The sequence below is a fragment of the Pseudonaja textilis genome, chromosome 18 (genome assembly GCF_049901715.1).
Source record: "Pseudonaja textilis isolate UNSWEBS1 chromosome 18, rPseTex1.2, whole genome shotgun sequence".
In the NCBI taxonomy this organism is placed as follows: domain Eukaryota; kingdom Metazoa; phylum Chordata; class Lepidosauria; order Squamata; family Elapidae; genus Pseudonaja; species Pseudonaja textilis.
The window spans coordinates 310,799-338,740 of NC_142007.1; the positions used below are offsets into that span (position 1 = coordinate 310,799).

At 52.6% G+C, this 27,942-nt stretch overlaps 2 protein-coding genes across 3 annotated transcripts in view; one reads left to right on the forward strand and one right to left on the reverse strand.

The window, feature by feature from the left end:
* The window catches only part of ZMYND12 (zinc finger MYND-type containing 12), a 40,136-nt gene that overhangs the window by 5,756 nt on the left and 6,438 nt on the right, over positions 1-27,942 (forward strand). The window lies entirely within an intron of this gene.
* Positions 357-27,286, reverse strand: SLC2A1 (solute carrier family 2 member 1). Of its 2 annotated transcripts, none has more exons than XM_087914952.1 (10): positions 27,010-27,286; positions 9,302-9,394; positions 6,598-6,758; positions 6,205-6,445; positions 5,413-5,575; positions 4,445-4,632; positions 4,153-4,257; positions 3,695-3,796; positions 3,169-3,372; positions 357-2,567 (listed from the first exon to the last, which is right to left on the reverse strand). In XM_087914952.1, the coding sequence occupies exons 2-10, from the start codon at positions 9,392-9,394 to the stop codon at positions 2,370-2,372; spliced, it is 1,455 nt and encodes a 484-aa protein (XP_087771078.1). In that variant the 5' UTR covers positions 27,010-27,286; the 3' UTR covers positions 357-2,369. The 2 variants fall into 2 exon arrangements, with proteins under 2 accessions (XP_087771078.1, XP_026576659.1); XM_026720874.2 differs by lacking the exon at positions 27,010-27,286 and adding an exon at positions 19,838-20,017.

Sequence of the window (27,942 nt, forward strand, 5' to 3'; positions counted from 1 at the left end):
TGTGTGGAATCACCACCACCAGGAGATCCCTCGTCCCGCGAGTCTGGTGGGCACGGCTGCTCTTCCAAACGTCCTTCTAAGCAGCGGGGGACCCCCCTCCTTTCTCTCTTCTGAGGGCTCCCCTGCTCCGTTCCTGCTGTTCGTCTTGAGGACTCGGCCTCTCCCCAAACATCCTGAGTGGCTGCCCGGGATTGGGGTGCAGCAGTCGCTTCCCAGAATCCCCTCGTGTCCTTTCTGGCTTTCCTTCTCTCCCTTCCCCCTGGGCACTTCAGGAAAGAGCTTCCCTCCCCCGCCCTCGACCTCACACAGTAACACAGCAGAACACAAAAGTTAGCATTTTTAAAAAAAAAAACCTAGAAATGTAATTCTTTTATTCAAGTGCGGTTACGTGGATGCCTTCGGTTTACAAACAAATAAATAAAATATACATATATTATTAAATAGGCGCATTTAATTGTCTTGCTTCAGGATTTTTCTTTCTTTTTGCAAACCTGTCGAGGACTAGCAAACACAAAACAGGAAAGGCCTTTTTTATATTTTTTAAACCACGTTGGCTGACTAGACTAAAGAAAAACCTAACGTTATCAGTGCAACGAGTTCTGCTACAGTGCAGGTGAGATACTCTATATAAAAAAAATAAGTTTATCGCAGTCAAATACAGCTTTTAATGACAGCTAGAGAAACTAGAACTATTCAAGAATCCTGTATTTGCAGGAAATACACTATTGGAAACAATGCTATAACTTATCACCCTGCCTATGTGAGACAGGAACCAAAAAACATATATACATACATAGTAATATAAATATTTTTCAGTCTAGAAAAGCTTGGAAAAAGGGTGCAGCTATTCTCATGGGGGGGGCGGGGCGGAAGGGGGGGTTAGAATGGGGTGTTGAGTGAGTTCAGTTGCCGACGACCAAGAGACAGCAGAACTGCGTCTTCCTCAACTCTTCTGCAGAGTGGGTGCAAGGAGGTGGGTGGGTGACATTCTTGCCCCAGTGTAGGACATCCGGAGTTGTTTGTTGGCTTTTGGGGGTCAATTTCCAGGGCAGAGAGACCTCCTTTCTCTCCAGAGGCCGTCAGTTGGGGCTGTCTTCGGCCAAGCCGGGGAAATGTCCTTTTTTTGAACCCAGGACCACCCGCCCTGCACCTGGCGGAGCCTGGACTTAGACCAACCTCACCCTGGGCAGGAATCTGAGGGAAAGTCTTCCTGAAAGGGGAAGAATTTCTCTCTCTCTCTCTCTCTCTCTCTCTCTCTCTCTCTCTCTCTCTTCCTCGCCCTCTTTCCCCCCCCCCACCCCCCATCCAGGGGATTTTGACCCACCCACCTACAGCAAGGGTGGGCCAGGTGTGGGAGGTCCACCTCGCAGGCTCCTCTCAAGCACTTGAACCAGCACCGTCTGCCTTCAGCCGCTCGAACTGAGAAATGCCAAAACCTCCCCCGCCTCCCACCCCAGGTCAGGACAGCTACCGCTCACCCCAAAGGTTAGCCGGGCGCAGCTCTGCCAGGGGATGCATCGTCTTCCCTTCCCAAACTCCCTCAGTTCTTTCGTTCGCCTCCCTTGGCTCCCCTCGCTCTGGAGGGTGGACCCTGGGGCAGAGGGAAGGGGCAGCCAAGAACTTGGTTCCTGCCAAAGACAGTTTCCTCTTGACTGTTAGATAACAACCTCCGTAAGCTGCGGTGAAGAACCAAGGGCTTAAATCTTGGGGGTGGGGGGTTTTTTGGGGGGTGGGGGTGCTGTTGCACTTTCTCACTCCCCTCACCTGTAAAAAAAACAAACCCCACACCGTCCCTCTGAGGATGTGACTGCCACTCCCCAAAGAACGTCCCTGCCTCCGCTCAGTTCTTCTCCCCAACTTTTCAAACGCCGGCCTGGAGAGCCCACCCGATCCCCCCCAACCCCCACCCCCAGTTCCTTTCAGAAGTTCCGCTCTCCCCTCCCCCCCCCCTCATCTTGCATTTAACCTGCGTTCAACGTTCTGCCTCGGGCGACGCAAGGGGCTTTTCTGGTGGGGGAGGGCGAAGGTGAGGTGCTTTTTCTCCTTTATAAAACAAAGAGGAAAAAAGAGTAGAGCCAGGACGGGGGCAGAAGCGCCGTCTCCTCAGGGATGAGGCCACGGAGGGGAACCGGGGCTTCTGAACGCTTTTGGCAACGTTGAAATCCTGGACCCGAGACCAGCAGCTGAGGGGTCTTTCCCTAGGGAGCTACGAGGCGGGCTCGCTGCCCAGAGACCAGGCCGTGGGGCTGGAGTCAGGACCCAAACACGTTTCTTCGCCCCGGGCCTGGCCTGGTAACAAGCATGTGGAGAGGAGGACGGGCAGGAGGACAAGAGTGAGGCGGAGGAGATGCCTGCCCACCTCCTGAACTTTAGACCTGGGAGTCAGCGCCCAAGCTGTGGAACTCATCTAGGGCCTTGTCTCCATGGGCGGCATCCCCTTGGCGGAACTCGGAGGCGATCTCGTCAAAGGTCCGGCCCTTGGTCTCGGGCACCTTGAAGTAGGTGAAGATGAAGAAGAGGATCAGCAAGATGGTGAAGATGACGAAGACGTAGGCCCCACAGAAGTCCTGCAAGAGAAGAAGAGGAGGGAGGGGCATCATGGCTCTGCTTCACGTCGAGTCAGGGGGAGGCTAGCTAGGGATGACTCTACCCGCCAAGTCAAGAAGGTTGGGTGGACAACCTCCTCTTGAGAGCAACCAACCAGTGGGACCGCTTGCCTCCAGAAGTTGTGAATGTTCCAACGCTGGAGGTTTTTAAAAAAGAGATTGGATAGCCGTTTGTCTGAAATGGAATAGACTCTCCTGCTTGAGCAGGGGATTGGACTAGAAGACCTCCAGGGTCCCTTCCCTTATTCTATTATTCTTCCAGACGTAAAAGCAGCCACTGGGTTCCTCAAGAACGAAGAGAGGGCAGTTGGGTAGCTAGAGCGTTCCACTTTCAGAAGTATACCAAAGTGGCAGGTCTACCCAGCCATCCTTGGTGGCTCTACTTCTCTCAAGAAGGATGGAGTAACATAGAAGGAAGATGTCAAACTGGGAAGAGCCGAAGGAAGCTTAGATGCCTCAAAACGCCCTCCCGCTTCTTGGTCGCTTTGCCACAGACCGCCCCCTGGGAATTAACCACGTTTGTGATGTCCCTCTCCAATGCCCTTCAGCGCTGCACACTCACCGCCACATACTGAAAGCCCATCCCTACAATGAAGTTGGCGGTCCAATTGGACAGCCCTGCAACGGCGATGGCAGCAGGACGCGGGCCTTGGCTGAACAGCTCCGCCACAATGAACCAAGGAATGGGCCCAGGACCGATTTCGAAAAATGCCACGAAGCCCATGATGGCAACGATGCTGAGATAGGACATCCATGGCACTTGAATCTAGCAGAGAAAGAAAAAGCAAAACAGAATCAGGGAAACAGCCTTTAATTGTATTTCCCATCAGTTTTGGTGGCATTCCAGAGGGTTCCTCCCCCTCAGATCTTAGCTTCTTCAGAGACAAATTCCTTGTGTGACCAATCCCATTGGGCCAATAAAGAATTCTATTCTATTCTATTCTCTATTCTATCTCATAATTTCCTGGGAAAGGTTCAATTCCTGTGCCAAGAATCGGCCATATGGGATGGTTAGTGAAAACATCAGGATCCTCCTCATTTACCATCCATCCTCTGGGACCCCTGATGGATCCATGTTTGCCACTCACCAGCAGTGCCAGGGCGATGGTCATGAGAACCGCACATATGGCCATCCCCAAGAGTCCGATGAGGTGCAATGTCCTTCGGCCAGCCCGTTCTACCACAAACAGCTTCAGAGAGAGAGAGAGAGAACAAGGGAGATACATCAGCATGGAATCCATGGGAGGTGCCTCCTCAAAATCATCAAAAGAACTTCGGGGAGACCACACAGAGGGGTCAGATGTCGTGACCCTGGGTGAGTCGTTGACCTCGCCATGTACAAATCAACTTTGAGGAAGTAGCTGTTGATTCAGATTGACCTTTATTCATCTGCACAATTATATTCTATGGAACTAGCACCCCTCTGCAGGTCACCTGAAAGGTTCTGGCTGAAGAAGCTTCTTGGATGAGAAGCGAAACGTCTTCAGGGAAAGACAGAGGTTGCCTTTGGGACAGCCCTAACCAAGCAAGAAATCGCCCTACTCACCGAGACAACTGTGAAGGCTGTGTTGACAACTCCAGCCCCAATAGTGGCGTAGACAGGTTGCTGCACTCCAGCTTTTTGAAAGATACTTGTGGAGTAGTAGAAGACCTTGGAGAAGGGAGAGAAGGAGAAGAAGGTCAACACAATGGGGCTTGAAGAGCACTCGGTGGCATTGTTGGGGCGTTGGTGGAGAAAGGATGCTGTCCAGATGCAATGAGGAACATGCTGTCCTGCTCAACGGGGTCAAAACCAGCCCCAACATTTCACCTCAATTTCTCACCAACCCCATATTTACCGCGTTGATCCCCGAAAGTTGTTGAGAGAGCTGCAGTACGATGGCAATCAGGAGGGGCTGGCGGTAGATAGGAGAACGGAAGAGTTCCAAGATGGTGACCTTCTTCTCCTGAAGCATTTGCCGGCTCTCCTCTTTCATCTCCTGAAGGTCTCTGCTGACATCCGTCGTCCCACGGAGCTTCTTTAGGACTTGAGAGAAGAACAGATGCTTCGTAAACCAGACTCTCAACTCAACAGTTGGGGCCCCTGGTCCTCAAAATGTGGCTTCCTCCCTCTCCACAGGAAGGAGCTTCTGGTGTTGGGTGGGATCCAGACTAAGGAAGACGGCCTTGGGGGAGATGCAGAGGAACCAGAAGGGGCTGGAGCATTTTTAATGGACCAGAAGAGCCAAATAATGTCCAGAATTAGTTCGGACAGACACCTTTCTAATTCACTGGAGTATAAGGAGGGGAAACCCAATCAGATTTACACATTTTGGTCACTGTGGCTAATCTCAAATAAAACACTTTTAGCCTTTCTGCTGGAGTTGATTTCCTAATCTGGTCTATCTTGGTGGGACTCGGAAGTTCTTCTCTCAACTGCGTTTCTGTCTTTCTCTATTTCTGACTCTGCTTCATATGGACGTCAGAAGTTGTGGCTGCCCCAACACTGGCGGTTTTTAAGAAGAGATTGGACAACCATTTGAAATGGTGGAAGAGGAACAAAGACAATGTCATTGACACCCCTGGTTTCAGAGCGACTTCCTCCAGAACTGACCTACATCAGGATATGCTGGCCTTAAATAAACCCTTGAGGACTACATGAGAACATTTCAAGATGATCCGGTCTGCCCAAGATCAGGAGACCTGGAAAATCTGGAGATGGACTTGATCTTGTAGACCAAGAGAGAGGTCCACCATGGAGAAATGAAGACCACCCAGAAATCCGAAAGGCTTAACCTGTCCGTCTCAGCTGCTGGTGGGAACTTACCGTTCTTCGCTTTGTTCTCCTCGTTGCGGTTAATGAGAAGGAAACGGGGGCTTTCGGGAGCAAAAGGCATCAGGATGCACTGGGCCAAGGAGGGGATGAAGGTGAACCCCAGCAGCAGCGGCCAGAGGTTCTCGTTCCCCATGATGAGGTCAATACCGAAAATCTGTGAAAAGGGCACAGTTGGGAAGGTGAGAATTGAAGTCCAGGAGACGTGAAGGTCACGCTTGTTTCTCGGAAAACCAGGAGGAGCAGATCCAGACCGTTCCCAAGAAGACCTGAGGTCCTGCTCAGTTCCTCACACGTGTGGTTGGACTAGGCTTTAAACTGAGCTGGAGGGAGATGATGGTCTTCTGGATTTCCTCTTTCTACCCCAGGTTGTCACACAGCTCTTCTCCTCCATTGTGTTTTGTGTGGTGTGTGCTTACTTGTGCCACAAAGACTGCAGCCCATTCCTGGATTCCTCCAGATCAGGCCAAGGAACAAGGTGGCTGCACCGGGCAGAACTAAGCGTGATGGGCAAGACATTCCCATCTTGAAACTCTGCAAGCTTCAAGGACCCTGTTTCTGGTTGGGGAAATGGCCTCTTGGACCCTCAACCTGCTCCTGGTCGGACAAACTTCTCAGAATTTGAAATCCTGTGGGATTTTGGTGGGCTCTTGAACTGTGACTGTTTCAATCCAGCCATTTTGACGTCGTACACCTTGAACATTTGGTCAAGATCTGCAGGAGACCCAAAAGGGACCTTAAGGGTCCATCCTTCCCCCTCAATAGACACCCCCCCGAGTCTCTCACCTGTGCAATCAGGATCCCCACCACGACCCCAAGCTGGTGGAGGGTTCCTAACGCCCCCCTCAGAGACGTGGGGGACACTTCGCCCACGTACATGGGCACGAAGCCAGTGGTGAGGCCCGAGTAAATGCCCACGATGAAGCGACCGAGGATCAACATCTCAAAGGAACCGGCCATCTTGGAGAAGCCCATCAGGATGGCCGAAAGGAAAGCGAGAGAGTTGGACATCAGCATGGAATTCCTCCTGGGAAGGGGAAGAGGAAGGACAAGGCCTGTCAACGCAACAGTTGGGATCAAAGGGAAGGAGAAAGTTGGCCTTTCCCCAGCAGGAGCTGAGGGTTGGACTAGAAGACCTCCCAGGGTCCTTCCTTTCAACTCTGTTGCTCCGTTACTTACCGTCCAAAGCGGTTGACGAAGAGCCCAACTGAGAACGACCCAACCATCCCACCGACTGAGAAGATGGACACCGAGAGAGACCAGAGGGTGGTCAGCATGCCTGGGGTGATGTATGTCTCGTATCGGTTGAACCATGTTTGGTTGTAAAATTCTTCTATCACCTGCAAAGAACAGGAGGAGGAGGAGGAGGACTTTACTGGGCTGCAACCAGGTGGTTTCTGCCCCACCCAAGATTTTTCCACCAGTCAGCCCACCCCCCCCCACTTCAGGAGGATTGGGTTGACCCCCCACCTGGCCGGAGGTGGCCTCGGAGGAGCTCCTTCCCTAGAAGTTCCCTAGTGTCCAGGAAGGCTTTCCGTCAGTGTGGCTGGCGCCCATCCTGGTAATGAGCCTTAGGCACTTCCTCTTCCCCATCCAGACATTGTGCCACCAGCCGGCCGTGGTGTTTGAGGGCAAACGGTTTTGTGATTCAGCCTGAGGAATTCATTTATGGCTTAGGGACAACACTTCTTCGACTTGTTCTGAGTCAAGGAGACTTCGGGCGAGTGTGCCACACGAGTGCAGTTGGTGGGAAGGACACAGAAGCCAACCTTGCCTGCAGAAGACGGGAGGTTCTCCAGCAGGGCCGGGAGATCTCGGCCTTGAAATCCAGACTATGTTCCCAACGCAAAGAGCAGAACAACCCAGGATTATCACGAGGTCGCAGCAAAGTGACCCAGAGAACTCTGGGCGGCCTCCACAGGGTTGCTGGTGTTTTTAGTGAAATCGTTGGCTGCTCAGAAGAAGGAGAAGCTGAGCCAGAGGCTCCCTCTGTGATAGCAGGCAGAATGGGCCAAGGATCCGCCTCCCCTGGTGTAGGGCATCCCCAGCCAGGGCAAGCTGACCCGTTGCTTCTCCTGGGCCGAGGGTTGTTTTTTGGATCCACCAGTGTCTTTTTCCACCAGAGGGTGGCAGTGGTCCAGCTGGCCTGCCAGGGACGGGCACTTGGCCAAGCAGGTTACAGTGACCTAGAAGGAAATAGGACCTCAGGTGGAGGGAAAGAGCTTCTGGGATGTCAGGTGGCTGCTGAGTCACGATGGAAGGGCTGAAATGGGAGGAAGGGGCCTGTGGGGTGAGGCGGACTCCTTCTCCTAAGCAGCAGCAGCAGCTCTTCCTCCTCCTCCTCCTCCTCCTCCTCCATCTTCACTTAACCGGTTTTCTCCTTCGCCTTAAATGTTCTCTACGTCTCCTTCACGTTCTTCACCTCCTCCTCCTCCTCCTCCTCCACCTTCTCTTTCTTCTCTTCTCCTCCTGGGAAGTGGGGCCATACAGTCTGTTGTTGTAGGCTCACCTCTCTTTGTCCTGCTTTCTTTTCCAGCAGGGTGTCCTTCGGGGTGTGTTTTGTGTGTGTGTAAACACAGGCGGAGAGGATGGGTGCTGGGGATCAGGGTGGAAGCAGCATTCCACAGATACGGGTGTGGATGGTCAAGGCAGCTCAGGTTTCCTCCCCCACTGAAGGGTGGCCATCCTTTGATGCTCCTCCAGACTCCGGGGCTCCGACCCAGTCCTGCTCTACGGAACGAGGCTCTCCTTCAAAGGCCCATGGACACAACGCTACGGGGCGCCTGTCTTTGCAAAGGAAAGCAACCACATCTCCACTATCCAGGGAACAAAAGGTTCCAGGTGCTTTCAAGACTCAAAAATGCACAGCGGCCTAACCGCCTCTTAGAGGGAACCAGGGTTTGTGGAACAGAAGCACAATTTGCTGGGGAGACACCGCCTCTCAAACCGGTTCAGGTGCAGGGGGAGAAACGTCCTTGGCCCAACGGGGCCGGGTCAGCCTATTCTCCGAGGCTTTGGAGACACTGAGGCCAAGCCGAGGTGGCCGGCATCTTCCCCTCCGCCCCGGGGCAGGAAGGAGCCTCCTGTCAACGATCTTAAGTGCCCAGCCCAGATTAGGCAGCGCTTCCAAGGCCTCTCCAGACCTCCCTGTCGCTTCCCCTGGGGGCGCGGGGGGGGGGGGGCGAGTCTGGCAATGATGCAACCCCCCAAGCAATGAACTCTAGTCTCCTGTCCTTGGCCGGAGGGCGGCCAGAGTCCCGGTCAAAGGGGACGAAGGAGGCACCTTCAGTGGGGCTCCATTCTTCCTGGACGGAAGCAACCTGTGACCTGCTTGTTCCACTGTTGTGTCAGTCATTGTTTTCCGGGGTTTCTTTCATCTGCTTTTCCCAGAGTTTCCAGCCGCCTTTTCCTGACTTTCACCTCCCAGCTCAATCCACAGGCTGCTCACTTGCCGGGGCTGTGTTGAAGGAAGGCGCCTTTGGAACACACCAAACTATTTTTTACATGACCAGAAGGACTCGGTCTGACAGGAGAGCAGCCTTCCAGTCTTCCCCGGAGTACGCCTTGTTTTACGGACAGTCCTCGTTTGAAGTTACAACAAACCCCCAAACAACCTGCTTCCAAAATCCCAATGGCAACACAGACACACAGACACAGAGCTACTAAATGGCCGCACTTTGTGTGCCCGGCACCCTCTCCCCTCGGACAGCCAGTCACAGCATGACAACATTTACAAAGTTTTGCACTGGTTTCTAGCAATAGGAACCAATGGATTTGCTTAGAGATTATGCTGCTCACTTCACAACCCATTTGGGGCTCTCTGCGGCCAGCTGGCTCTTCTGCAGCTGTGTGTTTTTGTGTCGGAAGGCAGTGTGGCCCTTACCATCTGCGGTGCATTGATGACTCCGGTGTTATACCCGAACTGCAGTGACCCCAACACGGCACCCCCGACGGCCAGCAACAACTGGGCAGTCATCTGTCGAGAGAGAAGGAGGAGCAAAGCGCAAAGTTAGTCCAAGGGGGAAAACCTCTCAAAGGACGGAGCAGCAACTGGCGAAACTGGGATACGCCACCCAGCCCCGACGCCAGCTGGCGAGGCTCAGGCTGTGACGTTGGCACGTTTAGTGAAGTCAGAGTGATAGTAAGCGAGACAAAATTGGGGTCCGGGACGTTTTATTAAGTCCAGGATTGCAGGAGAACATTCAGAAGCAGTTCAGGTAGACACCCCCCCGCCCCGACTTCCCATAGGTATAAGGGGAGGGGGAGGAGTGTGGCCCACAAACAAGCCAGCCTTTTTCCGCCAAGCTTCCAATTTCCAAGCTGCCCCTCCCCCGCCTAACCAGGTTATCAATCAGGGGTTTGTTCGGGCTGTTGGTTAGGAGAGGGGACTGCAATCCCAGCCGGCTCCATGCCCAGTAATCCGGGCACCCAATTCCCGCCAGCTGACCTAAGCGGCTTTGGGAGACTCTGGAGGCCCCCAGAACCGCCCCCCCCTCCGCTTCCCACGCTCTGTTCATTGTTGTGCTCTCCCCTCGGGCACTGGAGCCCAAAGGGGTCGCCGGACGGAAGGAGGAGGCTGAGCTGGCAGCCTCATGAATCGGATTGGGGCAAGCTGCCCGGTCTTAGGCCGCTTTGCAATTCCCTGCGCCCTGCTGGTGGGCCCAGGCCTCCCCCTTTGGGGCCAGGGATGGGGAAGGGGGGAAAGCAGGCCTCCCCCCTGGCCCCACCTCCCAAACCAGGCCCCGAACGCTGGAGAAACTCCTTCCCCCTTGAGCAGAATTGATGGTCTTTGAACCCCGAGCAGCCACCGGCACCCCAAGAGGCCAGCCGAACCTGGCAAGGACAGCGTCTCCTGCCAAGGCCGTCCCTGTCAGCACTGTAAGCGCGAATGGTCACTAAACTAGGCCACTGATAAACAAGGACGGTCTGTGGAACTGGGGGCAAACTATAAACTCAGCATTTGAGCTGGCCTTGGCTTAGGATGGAAAGCGCGGATTATTTTATTCAATCAAAACTAATAACGATAAACCATAAGCCAATTTTGTTCAACAAGCTATGTTTAAACTAGCCCTGCTTCCTTGGGGAGGGGCATGCCCGGCTGCAGGCCTCCCTCACGGAGCCCTGGGTTCAAATCCCCCTCGCAAGCTGCGCATTTGCAACACTTTGCCATCCCCCCCGGGCCTCTCCTGCGAAACCTCTTTAACCGGCTGGGAGTCAGAGAGGAGGTCACAAGCCCATCATCCCCACAGCTGGCCCAGGACACCAGCCCGCCTGGCTCGCCCTGACCAAGAACGTGGGAAAGGAGCCCCACCGCGAGGTTGCTGGCCCAGCCTCCCTCCAAGGGGACCTGGCCAGACCCTCCCTGAGCCCCAAGGAGACCCTGGCGGGGCTTCCCAAGGAAGGAGCGGCCTGGGAACCGGATGGTCGGTCCAACTTGAAAAGATCCAGGGAAAGAGGTTCTGTTCTTCTCAGCAGCCCCACGTGCCAAGGACAGCTTCAGCTCAGAACAAGGAACGGCCGGGGTCAGAACGGCAGGGCACACCTTCCGAAGATGGTCCCACCCTTTGCCCCGAGCGCCGGAAAATAGTTTCTGGATCCCGTCTCTTGCGAGAGAAAAGCTGGCTGGTCGACACAACCCAGGTGGGAAAGTCGCCTGAGACGGGATCCTATCGGGGAAGGAAAAGGCTGCCTGGGACTCAAGCGCAGCCGCGGTCAGGCTCACAACCGTGGAAAGGAAAGGAGAATTTCCTTTGGCAATTTCCCAGGGAACCTTTGTTTTGGTTACTGACATGCTGTCCCCGTAGGTGTGGTTGTGGTTGCAACATTAAAGACACACACAGGCACCTGCGAATTCACCTTTGTCCCGTCACCCCATTGAAGAAAAGGCAGGAGCTGAGCCCAAAATCACACCATGGGCCAAAGACCAGGGGAAGGAAGGAGGAAGGGAGGGAGGGAGACAGAAAGAAAGAGAGAGAGAGAAGAAATGGAAAGAAGGAAGGAAGGAAGGAAGGAAGGAAAGAAAGAAAGAAAGAAAGAAAGAAAGAAAGAAAGAAAGAAAAATGAAAAATTGGCAGAAGGAACAAAGAAAGGAAAGAAAAAACTGGGAAGAAGGAAGATTGAGAAAGATGGGGGGTTGGAGAGAAGGAGGGAAAGATGAAAAATGGAAGGAAAGAAGGAAATAACCCCAAAGGGCCAAAGCCCCCCAAAGTGATTGCATTTAACCAACAAACCAAAATGGAACAGCTGGGCTTTCTTTTTGTTTTGAATGAACCCAATTCAGGGCTGCCTGCCTGAGAGATGCACCGGATTCCTCACCTCCCTGCTTGACGGTGGGGCCCCAATGAAAGGGAGCCCCTTGGAGGGAGCCACACAGGCCTCCGTTGAACTGGGGCAGCGGATTCCTGGGAGGGAAGCAACGACGCCACTGGCCCCCAGCCAGCGGGGGACTCGAGGTTTAGCATGAGGCACCACGGCCCCCTCAACCCGCCTCCCGGTTGTATAACATACACAACCACAATCACATGCTCACAGCTGTGCCAGAGACCTAGGATGACGCAGCACCTTCCCGCCTGGCAAACTTTATGATTACGATGGATTAGCCCAGGAGGAGGAGGAGGAGGAGGAGGGGGAGGACCAGGACCACCAGGTGGGCCCAGGTTGGAATCTGGCCTTCCTGCCATCGGATTCCCCCCGGGGGGCTGAAGGCTGAAGCAGCAGCCTGTGTGACCAGGAACCTCGCAGGGTGAAGAACCGAGTCTACCGTCCCTTTAAAAGCCGCTGCTCAGAGCAGGCCAGGACACAACCCCACGCAACCTCCTCCTCCTCCTCCTCCTCCTCTCCACTCTGTTGCAACACAACTTTCAGCTTCCCGCCCCCCATTGTCCCCCCCGGTCCTACGAGCATAGGGGAAGAAAAACCCAACCAGCGAGGCTCTTTGTTCAGGGCTGGTTTGTCCAGTGAAGTTTCCCTGCCCGGCCGCCTCCGGCTCCTTTTCCTCCGCAACCCTTAAGCCGCTTACAAATTTAACCCCTTCGGCCTCCTCCGGGCAGCCACTGCACCACCACTACGGGCGGTCCTCGACTTACGACCGTTCAGTCACTGACTGAAGTTACAACGGCACTGACAAAAGGGACTTAGGACTGCTGTTCACCCTTACAACCATGCCAGCACCCCCCCCGCCACATAATCGCAGGTGACACATACCTGCAGATGAGGCTGTTTAAAAAAAAAAAAAAAAACCATCGATGGTATTTTGGGCAGGGGAAGTGGCAGTACTGATCAGGTGGACCCCCCCCCCCTCCTGTCCCCCAAACAGCCTCTTTGGACCCCCGCCCAATAAACACCCCCGGTCAGGGGCTGGCAGACGGGCTGCGCCAGGGCTGGGACACCCAACCACAGCAGCTGCTCACACAGCAACCCCCGTGTTGTGTGTTTGTGTGTTTGTGGATGACGTCAATGGCTGTGGGAGTCGCCCTTCCAGGTAAAATGATGTTGCAAAAGTCTTACCAGGTGTGTAAAGTGAGGCCAAAAGGCAGTGGGAGGTTCCAGGGCAGGTGATGCAAACCAGGAGGCTTCATGGATCCTCCCACCACCACCCCGGTTCTCCTGCTTGAGTGGGGGGGCTGGACTAGAAGACCTCCAAGGTCCCCCCCAACTCTGCTATTGTTATTCCATACAGGTAGTCCTTGACTTACGAACACCATTGAGCCCAATTTATCCTGTTGCTAAGGGAAATGCTTATTAAGTTATTTTTCCCCCTTTCACGACCTTTCTTGCCACGGTTGTTAAGTGGATCACTGCAGCTGTTAAGTTAGCCACACGGTCATTGAACGAATCCGGCTTCCCCCTTGACTCTGACAGTCAGAAGGTCGCAAAAGGGGATCACGTGACCCAGGGACCCTGTGACCATCGTAAATACGGGTCAGTGGGCAAGCTGCAGCCGTCATAAGAGTGGGAAACAGTCCTGTGTCCCTTTTTTCCGTCTTGCTTTAATCTCGAACAGTCACGAAAGAACTCCTGTAAGTGGAGGGAGGGCTACACTATTACTATAGTGGCTGCCATTCTTATTCATATACTTCCCGCTGTTTTGCGAGCACGCTGAGGGCTTCTGCACTGAAGACCAATTTCTTGTGTGGCCAGATAAAGAAGGAGTAAAGGAGAAAGCCTTAGACTTTTACGCGAGACTTTCCTGCACCTCTCCCCCAAAATACGAACGTGGGCACGCACCCACCCCCAGGCTCCAGAGGCCGAGAAAGGAGATTAAGAAAGCGGCCAGGTTTGAAATCCCACCTCTCCTATGCTCCCCCCCCCCCCCGGCCATATGTCGCATCCCGGGGGCCGAGTTTGTGCCAGTCAGCCCTGGGGAAGGCTGCTGCATGAGCAGGCATGGGCTGGGTGCCTCTTCCCACGTCCACCAGCCTCAGATTCCAGGCAGGGCGGGTGGATGGGGGGAGAGGCATGTCCTGGCAGCCAATGAGTGGGCGACACTGTGCACCGGGCACACAATGTCCCCATTTGGCCTGCAGCGGCCGTTGGGCTTCTCTTCGCCAGCTGACTGTCGGAGAGGCCCTTTCACGATGCAGGGCCTCCTGTTTGAATTCTGCCAATCCTCAGTTAAGGGAAGGGGAATAACAGAACAGCAGAAGAATATAAGAGTTGGAAGGGATGCTAGGTAGATAGGAAGAAGGGAGGAAGGAAGGAAGGAAGGAAAGGAGAAAGAGAGAAAGGAAGGGAAAAAAAGAGAGGGAAGAGAAAGGATAAATTCCTTGTTCTTTGTCATTCTGTTTGCTTTTTTAAAAAAAAAGTTAAAATAAGCATGCCTTCAGGGTGATGCATTTTTGCCAGCCATATTTCAAATTGCTGCTCCACCCAGGAATAGTAATAGTAATCATAAATTACTTAATTCTCCTGAATTGATCTCATACAGCCCTGGTGAACTTCTCCTTTTGTTAAAAAAAAATAAGGTTTTTTTTTTTAAAAAAATGAAAGATTGTGCATAGATAATAGAAATATATTCAAAGAAAAGGTGAAAAAGTGGGAAATCTTTAAAAAAGAGGAAAGAAAAGAAAAAAGGAGGAAAAAAGGAAACAAGAAAAAGAAAAGAACAGATAAGGGAAAAAAGCAGCTAAGAAATATGGATTGATATAAATAATAAAAAGTAGGTACATTATAAAGAACTGACTTCTCATCTTCCACTCAGCAATTATATTTTAATCTCTGTCCTGTATCTCAGAAGTTATAAAATTCTCTCAATGCCTCTAATTTAACCTCTTCATGATTGCAGCACAATTCTTTCTATAATTGTTTTTTTCCCCTAATCATTGAAACCCCAGAACCAGCAAGATCATTTTCTATCTTAAAGTTTCCAGTCATTAGCGGCTCTTAATGAGGGCCGTTCTCTAATCAAATAAGTAGCCCATCTCAGCAAATTCTCAATTTGACCCCTCTGTGGTGGTAAACTTTCCCAAGCACCCTATGATGCCAACAAGGCTGAACGTCACGAACATGACTTTTGCTGTGCTGAGCCCCAAACAAGCCACCTTATGGGCAAAACGCTTGCACAGGGGATCTGGATGCTGGCTGGTGAATAAGAGAACTCCGCCCTTCTGTGGCAGTCTATCTTCAAAGGCCAGGCATGTGCAGGAGAAACAGTAAGGCGGTGGAGGGGGGAAGGTGGGCAGCCAGGTGTGTTCTAGCACGTTCGTGTCTTTCTCAATTTACTTGCTGGGGTCCTAAGAGAGTTTCTCGGACTTTCCACCCCGTCTGACCCTTCCGAAGGGGGAGCCGAGGGGTTCTCTGGGAGCAGAGACTTTTTCAGGGTGGCTCCCCTAAAGGTGCTCGCTTTCAGCACCACGGAGAGGGGCTTTCCGAACCTCTCCAAAACTTCTCCATTTTTCTCCCCATGGTACCATTTCTCCTCTACTGCCAGGTGTGGTTTTCCTCTAGTACTGGCACCGCTCCCTTCCCATCTTACCATAGTGTCGCTGCTGCTGCTGCTTTGATTGTCATTGGCCAAAGAGGAAGTTTGGCATTTTCTTTTCCACACCGGCTGTTTCCCCCACAGAACCATCAGAGGCTGAATAAAGCAGTGAGAAAAATAACCAACTGCTTTCCTGGTCATTGGCTCATGGCAAAAAACAGCCAGAGGAACCAAGCATGTGCAGAGGGCCTCCTCCCAACTGCAGGCCCTGCTGGCAAAGGGGTGAGGGGGGAAGACCAGCAAATGAGGTCAAGTGAAGGAAACCGTTTGTGAGTCAGCTGCTCCTCCTGACTCATCCACAAACGGCAGTTGATGTTCAGGCTGATTATAAGAGTCAAGTGTGAACAGGCTCAGCCGCGAGGCCCCAGCCACACGCTACTTTCTGGGCTTCTCCTCCCAGAATTCCCCTCCTAGCATTTGCAGAGGATTCTGGGAATGGAAGTCCACATCTCTTCCTGAAAACCTCCAGCGATGGAGCATCCGCAACAGCAGGAGCGGTTTCCTCCCTCCATCTCGCCCTCCCTCCGTCTGTCGTGTGTATCTCAAAAATCATACAATCTTAGGACTGGAAGGGACCTTGGAGGTCTTCTATCCCAGCCCGCTGCTCAAGCAGGGATGGAGCCCCCACAACCTCTGAAGGCAAGTCGTTCTATGAATTCATTGTCCTCCCTCTCAGGAAATCCCTCCTTAGTTCTAGGTGGCTTCCCTCCGTGATGAAATTTCCATCCGTTGCTTCTCGTCCAGCCTTCAGGGGCTTTGGAGAACACGTTGGCCCTCTCCTCCTCTCTGGGGCAGCCCCTCAAATCTTGGAAGATGCTGTCATGTCACCCCTTTGTCCAGGGGTGTCAAACTCGATTTCATTGAAGGCCGCATCAGGATTGTATTTTACCTCGGAGGGCCAGAGTGGCTCGACATCACTCGTGTCAGGGGGGCCTGGGGTGGCCGGAGCCCCCTGCGAGAGAAAACAGGCTCCGGAGCTCCGTTTTCGGCTGCAACAGCCTCCTGTAAGTCACCCTCTGCCAATGACAACAGAGCTCAAGAGGGCTGTGGGCAGCTCACCCGAGTTCTGTTTTGGCTGGCAGAGGCACCGCAGGCCAGTCTTTCGCCATTTCCAGGTGGCCCTGCGGGCCAGATCTAATCACCCCGCGGGCCGGATGTGGCCCCGGGGCCTTGAGTTTGAGACCCCTGCCTTAGTCCTTCTCTTCATTAAACTAGACCTCCCCAAGGTTCTTCCTGTGTTTTGTCCTCCAGGCCCCTAGTCATCTTTTTTGCTCTTCTCTGCACTCTTTCCAGAGTCTCCGCATCCTTTTTTCAATACTGGGGACTAAAACCAGCCGCAGCCTTCCCACTGCGCCTTCCTTGACCCTCCAGCCGGCTGAAGTGCTGGGAAGCCCAGTGGCCGTTGGAGCAAGCGAGCAAGGCACAATAAGATCCGTTCACCAATATTTATTATTCTCCTGTCTCCCAACAATGCCCCAAGGGCGACTCCCCTGGGCCTCTGCCTAGGAGATCAAAGCCATGTATGTATGTATGTATGTATGTATGTATGTATGTATGTATGTATGTATGTATGCATGCCCCCCTCGCCTTCTTCAAAAGAAGATGGTTCTGCATCAGTTTCCTAGACTCGGCCGAGAGCAGACCGAGCACCGAGGGAGAGGGGGGGCATTCCTTTCTTTCTGCAAAAGGGGGCTATCCTCCCTCCTCGAAAATATTACGCAGTGGCGTGCTCCTGGCTGTCACGTCCTCCCACAAGCCGTTCCAAACCCAGACCTTTGTCCAGACTCTGCCAAAATTCCAGTCCGGCTCTTCACCACGACTCTCATGGTCCCTCCCTGCTGGCCGGCTTTGTGGAGCTGGCTGTTGTGTGGCCTCGGTGCCGCACACCCCATTCTTATGAGTAAAAAGGGTGGGGTGGGGGGTGGGGAGGGGAAGGCCAGGGAAGCAGAAGCTGCCCACCCGCCCAAAGCCCTCTGCGGTGGGGCGGGGGCTTCCCTCTCCAGCCAAGCAGGGGAGACGAACTCAGAAACTGAAGCCAAAGGAAGAACCAGAACCAGCTGGATAAAAAGTCCTTGAGAGAGAGAGAAAGGGCTAAACGTTTGGAAACAGGGAAAAATAGGCTTCAAGGAAGCCAGGAGGTTTAAGGGGGGGAGGCTGGCCTGCTACAGGGAAGCCCCTCAAAATTTGCAAATTCAAAACAAGCAAAAGTCCCACCTTAACAAGTACACAGAATCACAGAGTCGGAAGGGACCTCAGAGGTCTTCTAGTCCAACCCTCAAGCAGGAGACCCTACTACGCCCTTCCATAGAAACGTTATTCTTTTGCACCTCTGGCTTTGTACAAACCCTGCAACCCAGAGCAAAGGAGCCAGTTTGGGACGGCTTTGGAAGAGAAGCAACGGCCTTCCTCAAACATTATCCAATGTTTGAGGCCTTCAAGGGGTCGCAGTTTCCCCCTCACCCATCATCCCCTGATTTTCTTTCCGCAACATAAAAAGGCTTCACTTCTCTGTCTCCCTCGCCATCACTGCCGGGTGGTTGTTAAGGCCCCTCCGCAGCGACCTTGGACCACTTCCTCTGAAGCTTGCACACCATTTCGAGTATCTTTTGATGTGGTGGTGCAGTTGCTTCCAGTATTGTTTTTTCAAACGACACACATGAACCCAGCATGGATGTCAGAGTCACCTAGAAGAAAACCGTCAACTCTCCTCGGAGCTGCAGGGCTGACGGCCCTCTTTCAATTTAAACCTAGCCATCCCTGACTTCAGAGCAACGGCCTGTCAAGTTGGACTTCAGATGCTCAGACCTTCCCGAAACAGGCAGAGGTTTGTCTCAAATCTTTGCTGTTCTCCAACAAAGGTGACAGAGCTCCGCCATTAAGCACCCAGCTAAGTACTTGAGTCAAAAGACACCCCCTTTCCCGACCTTCTCCTGCAATGACAGGCTTGGCATCATTTAAAGTAAAAATAAAACAAAAGGGAAAAACCCAGCAATTCTGAGTTTTAAACAAACAGCCTCCAAGCCAACACAATGGAGGTGTTAAACTCATTTAAGCTCAGCCTCCTGCTGACCTAAACATCCCTGATTCTTTCGTTCTTTCGTTCTTTCTTTCCTTTTCTTCTCTCTCTCTCTCTCTCTCTCTCCCATCTCCCTCAAAACAGGGCTCCATATAATATAACCAACCAAGGAAACAACACATACAGATTAACATTAGAATTGAAAGTTCAATTAAGGCTAATTTTTTTTAAAAAAATAGGCTTCTCTCTCCCTAACCAAAAACCCCCTAACTCAGAAAAGGATAAAACACAAAAGTAAAAAAGAAAAAATTGATCTGTTTGCAACGAGACGGGCTACAAATTAATTTTGTAATTGAATAAATAAGAAGGGTAAAAGTCAGCATCTCTAATTGTGCCGTCACAGTGTAAAAATACCGGAGTGTGTAGTAGCACCTTTTCACACGAATCAACCTTGTTTTATTGGTCGGTGCAAACATTTGCTTTGTGCCTCAGGTTTCCGCCTGCTGTTTGCCAGCTCCGTTCTTCTGGCAAATGTTTCCAACTTAAGAAGCCAAAAGTGGGGATGCAGTTGGGGATCCTGACGGAGACCCCCTCGCTTGCCAGATCCTTTGAATCTGACCCCCAGTCCAGAACAACGAGGACTTTCCAGGGCTAGAGGCAAACTTTACACCAACTTTAATCGTGGGTGGGGTTTTTTTTTGTGTGTGTGTGTGTGTGTGAGGCTTCCCAGACCAAGCACCCCCACCCCCACCCCCGGCACCCCTCGACAAGCGAGCTATGAGGACCGACTGTCTTCTGCAATTTTTCGTTTTGGAGATACAGGAGGATGACCCGACCAACTATGTTGTGAAGCGGGCGAAGTTCACAGAAGGGCCGGGACGAACCGGGACTTTCCCAGGGAAGGGACAGTGGCAGGGAGGCTCCCCCAAAGTCCGGCCCTTCCCCAGCAGCGCAACCCGGATCTGCCGCGCCTCAAGGCTGGCAGAACAGAGGCGGCGGCAGCGGCGGCGGAGCGCTCGGCTCCCTTTGCCGCTTTTTCCTTCTCGCCCTCTGAGTCCTCCTCCTCCTCCTCTTCCCCCTCCACGCTTCTCCTTCTCAGCTTCCATCCTTCTCATCCTTCTCCTTCTGCTCCTCTTTCTTGAATCGCTCCCTTTCTATCCCTTGTCCTTCTCTTCCTTTTTCCCCTTCCCCTCTTCTTCCATCACCCCTTCTTTCAATCCTTCTCTTCTTCATCACTCCTCCTCATCGCTCCTTCTCCTCTCTACCCCTCCCCCCCCCCTCCACCCAGCCGGCTCCGCTCTGGCTCCGGCCGGCGCCTGGTCCAGGGTCCTGAAAGCGGAGCCGCTTCCCCTGCTGCTTCCTCCGGACGCCCGCGGCCCCGACGCCCGGAGGCCTCCCGCCCCCTGGAAGCCGCGCCGGCTCACCTTCCCTTCCGAAGCCATGGCTCTGCTCTGGGCGCTGCGGCTCGTGGAGGCGGCGGCGGCGGCGGCGAGGGGGACGCTCCTTGGCGCTGGCGGGGCTGGCGGAGGCGGCGGCGGCTTCCCGGCTGCTCCGAGCGAAGCGGCGAGCGGCGAGACCGGCGTCTGGGGCCCGGCAGCGGCTTAAAAGGCGATTGGCCGGCGGTGGAGGTGTGGCGGGGGCGGGGGGAAGGTGGGGATGACGCGGCGCTGACGTCACCCCGGCGGGGAGGGCTCTCGGGCCCCGCGGGAGGCGCGGGGGGGGCTCGCCTGCCTCACCCACCGGATCGTCCCGCGCGCCTCCCCCCTCACCCCGCGGCGTTGGACCCGGGTCGCAACTCTGGAGGTGCAGGGTCGGTGCGCAGAGTGGCTCGAGGGCTTCCGACTCCCAGAATTCCCCACCCAGCTGAGCTCCGGTTTGGTCCCTGCCATCCCGCTCTCCAGAGTGGAGAGATCGGGGAGGAAGGGGGTGCATTGTGGCTGGGGGATTCTGGGAAGTGAAGTCCCCAAGACTGAAAAGTTGCCTCCTCCTGCCTGCCTCCCCAATCCTCTCATGGGGGAAGAGCTCACTCCTCCTCCCTCCCCCGCCTGAAGCTGCTCCTGGCTAACCCCTCTGCCCTTCTGCAGTAAACCAGGGTCCCAAAGGATCTGAGCCCCCCCACCCCCCACCCCCACCCCTGATCCACAAGCGCTCCCACACATTGCCAACCAAGCCACAATCCTGGGTTCATACTAGGACACCTTTCTAAAAAATCCTGGCTTCACCTGAAACCCAGAGGTGGAGAATTAAAACAACAACAACAGGACCGGCACCTGCCTTGCAGAGGGGGACACCCAGCCTGGCCTCCTTTGCGGGATCCGCGTTCACAAAGCAGGCACCCACCATTTCCCAACAGTGGGGCTAACTTGACTAATGACAACTAGGAATTTGTGCTGGTGAATAATCACAATTCTTGAAATCTCTTTAGGGCTGCTCCAGCTGGGGTGGGGGGGGGCTGCTTCCTCCTCCTTCTGGGCACCCGGGAGGGTCACGCAGTTCCTATCACAACTTTCTTGTCTTGGGCCCTGTTGTAAAACCGCTGCTCTTCCTGGTTCTGGGTGGGTTTTTTCCCTTCTTCTTAAAACTTTCCGATATCGCTCGGCAAACCCCGTCCGCCTAGCAGTTACCTTCCAGCCATGTCAACAAGCAAGCTCTCCCCTCTTCAAAAGGGTCTGCACTGGACAGTCTCGACTTTCGGCCGTCCGTTTAGTGACCCAAGCAACAGCAGCACCGAGGATCTTATGACCGCGGCAGCATCCCTGGGCAACGGACTCCATTTACGACGGTCGCTGTGGGTGGTCCCCTTTTGCAAACTTCTGTCCAGCAAAGTCAACGGGGCAGCTGGATTCACTTAAGAACCGTTAGTAACCTTCTTACTAGCTTAGCAACTGCAGGGATTCACTTAACAACTGTGGAAAAAAAAGGTTGCAAACATGAGACAAAACTCACTTCGCCAGTGCCTCACTTAGCAACGGAGCTCCAGTTGTGACTGTGAGTCAAGGAATCCCTGAGTTTCTCTTTATTGTTCTATAAGAGGTCTGGTCCTCTCTTTCTTGTTGTTGTTGTTGTTGTTGTTGTTGCTTTTAACACTTGGGATGGGAAAAGAAAGGCTGTTCAGGGCTCCCTTCGAACCAAAGTTGAGAATTGATACAAAATCTCAGGGTCAAGTGGAAAAATCCTCCCCGCAAAAAAATGTCAGGCCGGAGGGCACCAACAACCGCCCCTCCCCCCATATAATAGAGAAAATAAGAATCTGCCTCTAACCATTTTTATCTCCTTTCGGTCTAATTTCTAATAGTTTTTTTCCCCTCTGTCGTTGTTCTGCAACCAAGCTGCCGTGTTTTCCTGACTAAAGGGGGAAATTTTGCAGTGTAAAATGATGAACTTACATTCATATTGCAAGCATGAGGTGAGACTTAAACCCCAAAGTCTAATTTTAATTTAACCACAGTTTCGTTTCACTTCTATTCCTCAATTCTGAAAGTCAGAAAGTTTAGTTTTTCACTCTCTTTTCCTCTCTTTCGGTTTGAAAAGAGGGCTGGGTGCGATGCAAGAGCCCAACCAACTGTATTCTACTCAATAAATACGTTTCTTCCTCGCTTCTCGCCCCCCCCCCCAACCTGGTGGGTCTTCCCCGAATTAAATGGCAGGTGAACCACCCCAAAGAGGAAGTGAAGGTTGGTCCCTGCAATCAGGCACGTTTTTAATTTTTTTCTGAAAAAAGAGAGGAAGTGACTCACTAACCTTCATCCGACCAACCACTGAATTTGCTAGATTGTCTAAGGGAACCTTCCACATGTCTGGAGATGCCAGCAAGGCTGAACCGAATGGCAGATCTACTTCAGCCAGACAACCCTTGCGTTTACCAACAGATCCTCAAGTGACCTTCAGGACCGATTGGGGATCTCGGTCAGCCCCACCGCAGAACGGTCACATCGCAAAGCCATTTGACTGGCTGAAACTCTCTTCCAAAAAATCCATTAATGCAGGTTTCTAAGAAGCACTTTCTCCCTCGCTGCTGGTTCTGAAGGGAACCTCAGGCCACCATCGATCGATGTTCAACGACGCCCATCTATGTTTACAACCCAGAGGTGATTTGGCTGAAAAGAATTATGGCAAGAGTACAAGCACAATTGAGCCTAAAATGTATGTTGCTAAGCGAGACAGCCAAGTGGGTTCTGCCCCGTTCTACGACCTTCCTTGCCAGAGTTGTTAAGTGAATCACTGTAGCTAACTTACACGGTTGTGAAGAGAATCTGATTCCCCGATGACTTTGCTCATCACAAGGTCGCAAAAGGGGATCGCATGATCCTTTTGCAACCATCATAAATATGAGTCATTGGCCAAGCGGGTAAATTTTGTTCACGTGACCGGGGTGGGGGGAAGGCTGCAACCGCCGTAGGTGTGCAAAATGATCCTTTTTTCCAGGGCCCTTGTAACTTCAAATGGCCACTAAACAAACAGTGGTAAGTTGAGGTGTGTCCCCCGTGTCGTCGTCCCCCCGCGCTCTGCTCCTTCTGGCCCAGGTAGATCAACCTTCTTGGAAGGAAGTCAGCCAAGAAACTGCAGCTCCAACCAGCCTCTTGGCCAGGAGGCCTCAGAGCAACCGATGTGTCACCTGGCACAATTCAGCACCGACAAGTCTGGGAGTGTGTGTGTGTGTGTGTGTGTGTGTGTGTGTGTGTGTGTGAGCATCACATGCCTGGAAAAAGTTGAAGCTCATGGGGATTGTCTGGAGATTTAAAAAAAAAAATGCAATTCCCTTTTAGGGAAGCAGATCTTTATGACAAGCGAAGCTGTCATGTCCTGAAGGGGGAAAAACTAGTCCGTGCAGGAAATTTGACCGCACGCAACAAATCCCTTTGGCATCGGATTCTGAAATTCCTTTTAAAGGAGATGAGGATTTGGGTAAATTCCCATGTATCCTGATGGTGGTTCTGCTGCTTAGTTGCAAACTGATGGTGGGTGGGCTTCCCGCCCTTTCGAGCAAACCCAGCAGTGTTCCTCCGTCTTGACCACTCCCCTTCCAGCCCTAGGATTTTATAAACCAAGGCAGGAATCCTTGAAGCATCCTGGACGAATGGCTGTCCAGTCTCTTCTTGAAAACCTCTGGTGTTGGAGCACCCACAGCTTCTGGTGGCAAGCCATTCCACGGGTGAATTGAGCTGGGACTATAAAATAACAGCAGAGTTGGAAGGGACCCTGGAGGTCTTCTAGCCCAACCCCCTGCTCAACCAGCAGACCCTATGCATTGTCAGGCAAATGGCTGTCCAGTCTCTTCTTGGTGACCTCCAGTGATGGAGCATCCACGACATCAATTGGCAAATGGTGTGTTGAGGGAGGCCTACAGTTGCACACTGGATGTCCGCGTATATCTGAACAATTTTGATACGACGCAATAAAGCTGTTTCAGTTTGTCTCACTTTTCCCAAACAGGGTTTATGACTTTTCAAGCTGGGAAGCAACCATTTTTTTTGTTTTTTGCCCGTAATTCCCACTGCAAAGTTTTGGAAGGAAAATAATAATTTTAAAAGAAACAGGACTGAACAAAACCAGTTAAACCCTGGGGCTGAACCCTATTCCAGAAACTTGTGGATTGTGTAATTGAGAGATATCGAACTTTCATCACCGACTCCCCCCTCCCCCGCTTAATTAAGGCAAAAAAGCGGGGGGGGGGGGAAACATCCAATTTTATTAATTTTGCCAGGGCAGGAATCAGGTGATGAGCAAACTTTAAATCTGTCTTGGCAGCAACTCAGCCTTGCTGGGAAAAATATTCTGCAGATTGTTGGAAGAATTTTAAAATCTTCAATTTTGTCTCCCACGTAGTTTAGTGGCTCCTGTGATTAGTCTATCAAAGCTATGCAAACCACCATTCTTAGTTTAAATGTGCAGAGAAGAGTGCCTCATGGGTTGGTTTTGGGATCTAACAGAACCTGCTCATGCCTATGATGATAATAGCTAGGAATGTTGGTCGAAAACAAACGAAGATTCTTCTTCCAACCACGATAAAGTCTGTCCTGCTTCAGGAAATTCTTTACAGAATCAAAATTTCAACCGGCTTCCACTTCTCTCTTTCTAATTGCAGGTTGGTTTCTTATGCAATGTTGATCTAAATATTTTATGCGTTCAGCCATTTGGTCCAATGCCAGCTTTAGAGTTTGTCTGGAAGCGGCTTTAGGCCCTCTGAGCTATAATAAAGTTGAGTTGAAGTGAGCGGGGAGAAAGTAAAAGGGAAGTCTGACTTACTTAAGGAGGCCAAAGGGAACCAGCCCGGGAAGGAGAGCATCCTTCTGGCTGATGCAAGGGGCCGCAAGGAAGCATGACTCAACGCATGAACCCTGCCACAGGGCCAGGCCAGCATCACGTGGACACAGGTGCGGCCCAGGAATGGAGAACAACACAACAGCAGGGTTGGGAGGGGTCCTGGAGGTCTCCTAGTCCAAGTCTCTGCTCAAGGCCTGAGGCCTCACACCACCATTTCCTTCAGAAGGTAAAAGCTAGAAGAACGGCGGTGCCAAATAAAAGAAACTAGGAGGGACGTGGAAAACCAGAAATTAAACACCCCATTAATTAATCGGATTACGAGGGATGCGCCACCCAAGCCTGCAGCCAATTCCAACTCTTTCTTTGCAATGCTGCAAAAACTCCATTTGAATGTTTGCACCTCCCAAAATTTCTCAGGTCCTTTGACAGGTGAGGGACCCCTTGCTGAACCCCAGCACAAAGATGCAGAAACTCCTATTCCACAGCAAACCCACCCATTATTCCCAAAATTTGTCCTATCTTTGAAAGCGCCCAGGCCTGGAAAACCCCCAGCCGAGCAGGATGAAACATGCCGGAATCCATCTGCACCGGGATTTTCTGCAGAGAAACACGCCAGCTGCAGGCACCTGGTAAGCATCTACCCACGCTGGCAACCCACACCCCAAAGCCGTGGAGAGTTTGGCAGAGCTGAAAATGTCGGACGTGGAAACGCTTGGACTAGAAGACCTCCGAGGCCCCTTCCAACTCCGGTATTCCGCTTCGGTTCTCCCAACATGTATCCAAGCTGCACCTGGATTTGTGCTGCACAGAATAAACAGGTTGCCCTTCGCCGCCTATCAGCAACTTTGCACCTGGGGAAAAAGAAATCCGGCATTTGGCTGGGCCACATCACGGCTTGATCACCAATACCAGGAAATCAACCGCTATTATAATACAGCAGAATTTTGCAAGTCTGATTGCACCGTTTCCCCCCCCCCCTTCTTATAATTCAGTGAATCTCAGAGATAATCGAGCTGAAAGGGATCTTGAAGGTCTTCTAGTCCAGCCCCCCTATTCAAGCAGGAAACTGTTCCGGACAGGTGATTGTCCATTTCTCTTCTTAAAGGCCTCCAGTAATGGAGCATCCACGACTTTTGGAGGCAACCCATGTCTGATCTTCTTGGGAGGTTACCTGCCTGTTGTGGACTTCACAGAAGTTTGATTTAATTGCTGCTGCTTTGCCTATCACCATTGAGGTCGTCCACTTTACTTCACGCTCTCCCCCCCTTCTGGTCTGCAAAACACAGCCACTATGCGGGGGCTTCTTCTGGTCCTCACAATCTGGTTGTCGTCTCCACACACATCCAGCATGCTGCAAAACTCTTGTTTTGTCCCTTTGTGCAGGAGGGCCAGCGACGGCGCCTGCCAGCAGCCCTTCCCCCTCCGTAGGCAAGGCCGGTGAGCCCCACTCCCTGGGCCACCCTGGGAGCTGCCTCCATCTCTGGTTTCCATGCCGACAGACCAGGATCTCCTGAGTGGCCTCAGCAACCTGACCAAGCCTTTTTGCCTGGGAGTTTCTCCTCATCTTCCTGGGAGCCCGCGTTACAAGGCGAGACCCTCAGATACCTCAGAAGATGGGAGCCCCAGAGGTCATCCAATCTTCCCCCTGCCCAGATCACCATCTTAGATAAGAGATTAACAGAGAGGCCTGAGAACTTCCCCAGGAACTCTTCGGCTTACAACCACTCCTTTAGGGACCTCTCCAAGTTACAACGGCACCAAAAAAAGTGACAGTAGCATTTTTCACACTTATGACCACGACAGCATCAGATATACATGTGGTCAAAATTCAGACGTTTGGCAACAGGCATGTACTTACAACGGCTGCATTGGAGTGGCCCACTCTGCCTGACTTCTGGGGGGGGGGTGGCACGCAGTGGAGGATGGGTTTTGCAGTCCCTCCCCATAATGGCAATGATTAGCATACAAATACACGCAAGATCTCCACCCCACAACTGCAATCTGCACCCATATTCAACTGGATGCACTTTGTGATCACATTTTCAGTTCCATTTCCAAGCTGCAGCCATGTTGTTGTAGCCTCTGAATCATCTATCTCTCCCTCCCTCCCTCCCAAGATTATGATCATCTAATTTATTTCGTTTATATGCCTCCCATCTCGTCCAGAGGTGACTCGGGCCAGCTCACAGACATTAAAACCACCACACATTAAAATAACAAAGCAAAATCTTATATCCCTTCCGTGCCTCCCCCCAAAAATCCGTGCACAATTCAGGGCCTGCCAAAGAGATCTGGCCCCAGCCTTGGGGTCCGTGCTCCCCACCCGTCTTACCTCTTCTTCCGTCCCGAGAGCATCAAATCCTGCCCAGCTCCAGACGTTTTTTGTCCGCCTCTGTTGCAGAAAGCGACAAGGGACACCCCAGAGGGTCACAGGTGGAAGTTCTGGGTTTGTTGCTTTGCAGAAGCAGCCAGCCCTCCCTAGAAGAGGAATGTCTGGTTTAAATCTAAAGCGTTCGTCTTATGTTACGGAGGTCCCCGTCAGGCTTGCTACGCAGGGGAGAGGCTGAAATGCAACCCAGGTTGTGTGTCCGCTTTTTGTGTTAATGTATTCAGGGCACAGCCTCCCAGCCTTTGGCCAAGCAAGTCACCAGCCTACACAAGACGCCTCTGCAGGGGGAAAAGGCACCGGTGCATTCAGGGGCTCAACTGCATTTCTTGCTCGACCGGTTCCCGACATCGCTGGCAGGCTGGCCAATCCCTTCCTCTTCCCGCACCAGGGATCAGCAAAGCCTGGGTTTTCTGCCCCGTTTGCCGGCCTGGCACCTGGCTTAAAAACAGGGCAAAGGAGCTCCTAAGGCGCCCCCTCCTCTTGGCAATCCACTTCTCTTAGTGGATGCCTTACTCCGGATTAAGGACGTTGCTCAGGGGGGTCGGGAGCTGGCAGGGGATGCTTGTCCCAGGCTGGCTAATTTTAGCACGGCCTCCTCCGCGCCAGGCCCCTTGGCATGGAGCTCCCTCGCTGGCACGGTGGGCATCGCTCCGTGATAGAAAGACCTTTGATATTTCAGAAGCTCCCTCCCGTCCCGGTGGCTGCAATGGGTCACGCCGGATTCCTAAGAAAGCGCAAAGCAAGACACGGCTTTCCGTTTTAAACTGGAAGCATAAACAGGCCAGTCCTCTTCCTACGACCCCTCGCTTAGTGACTGAGCTTTCAAGAGCCCATGACGTGTCCTTCCACTTGTGACTCTCACAGCCTCGCCAGGGT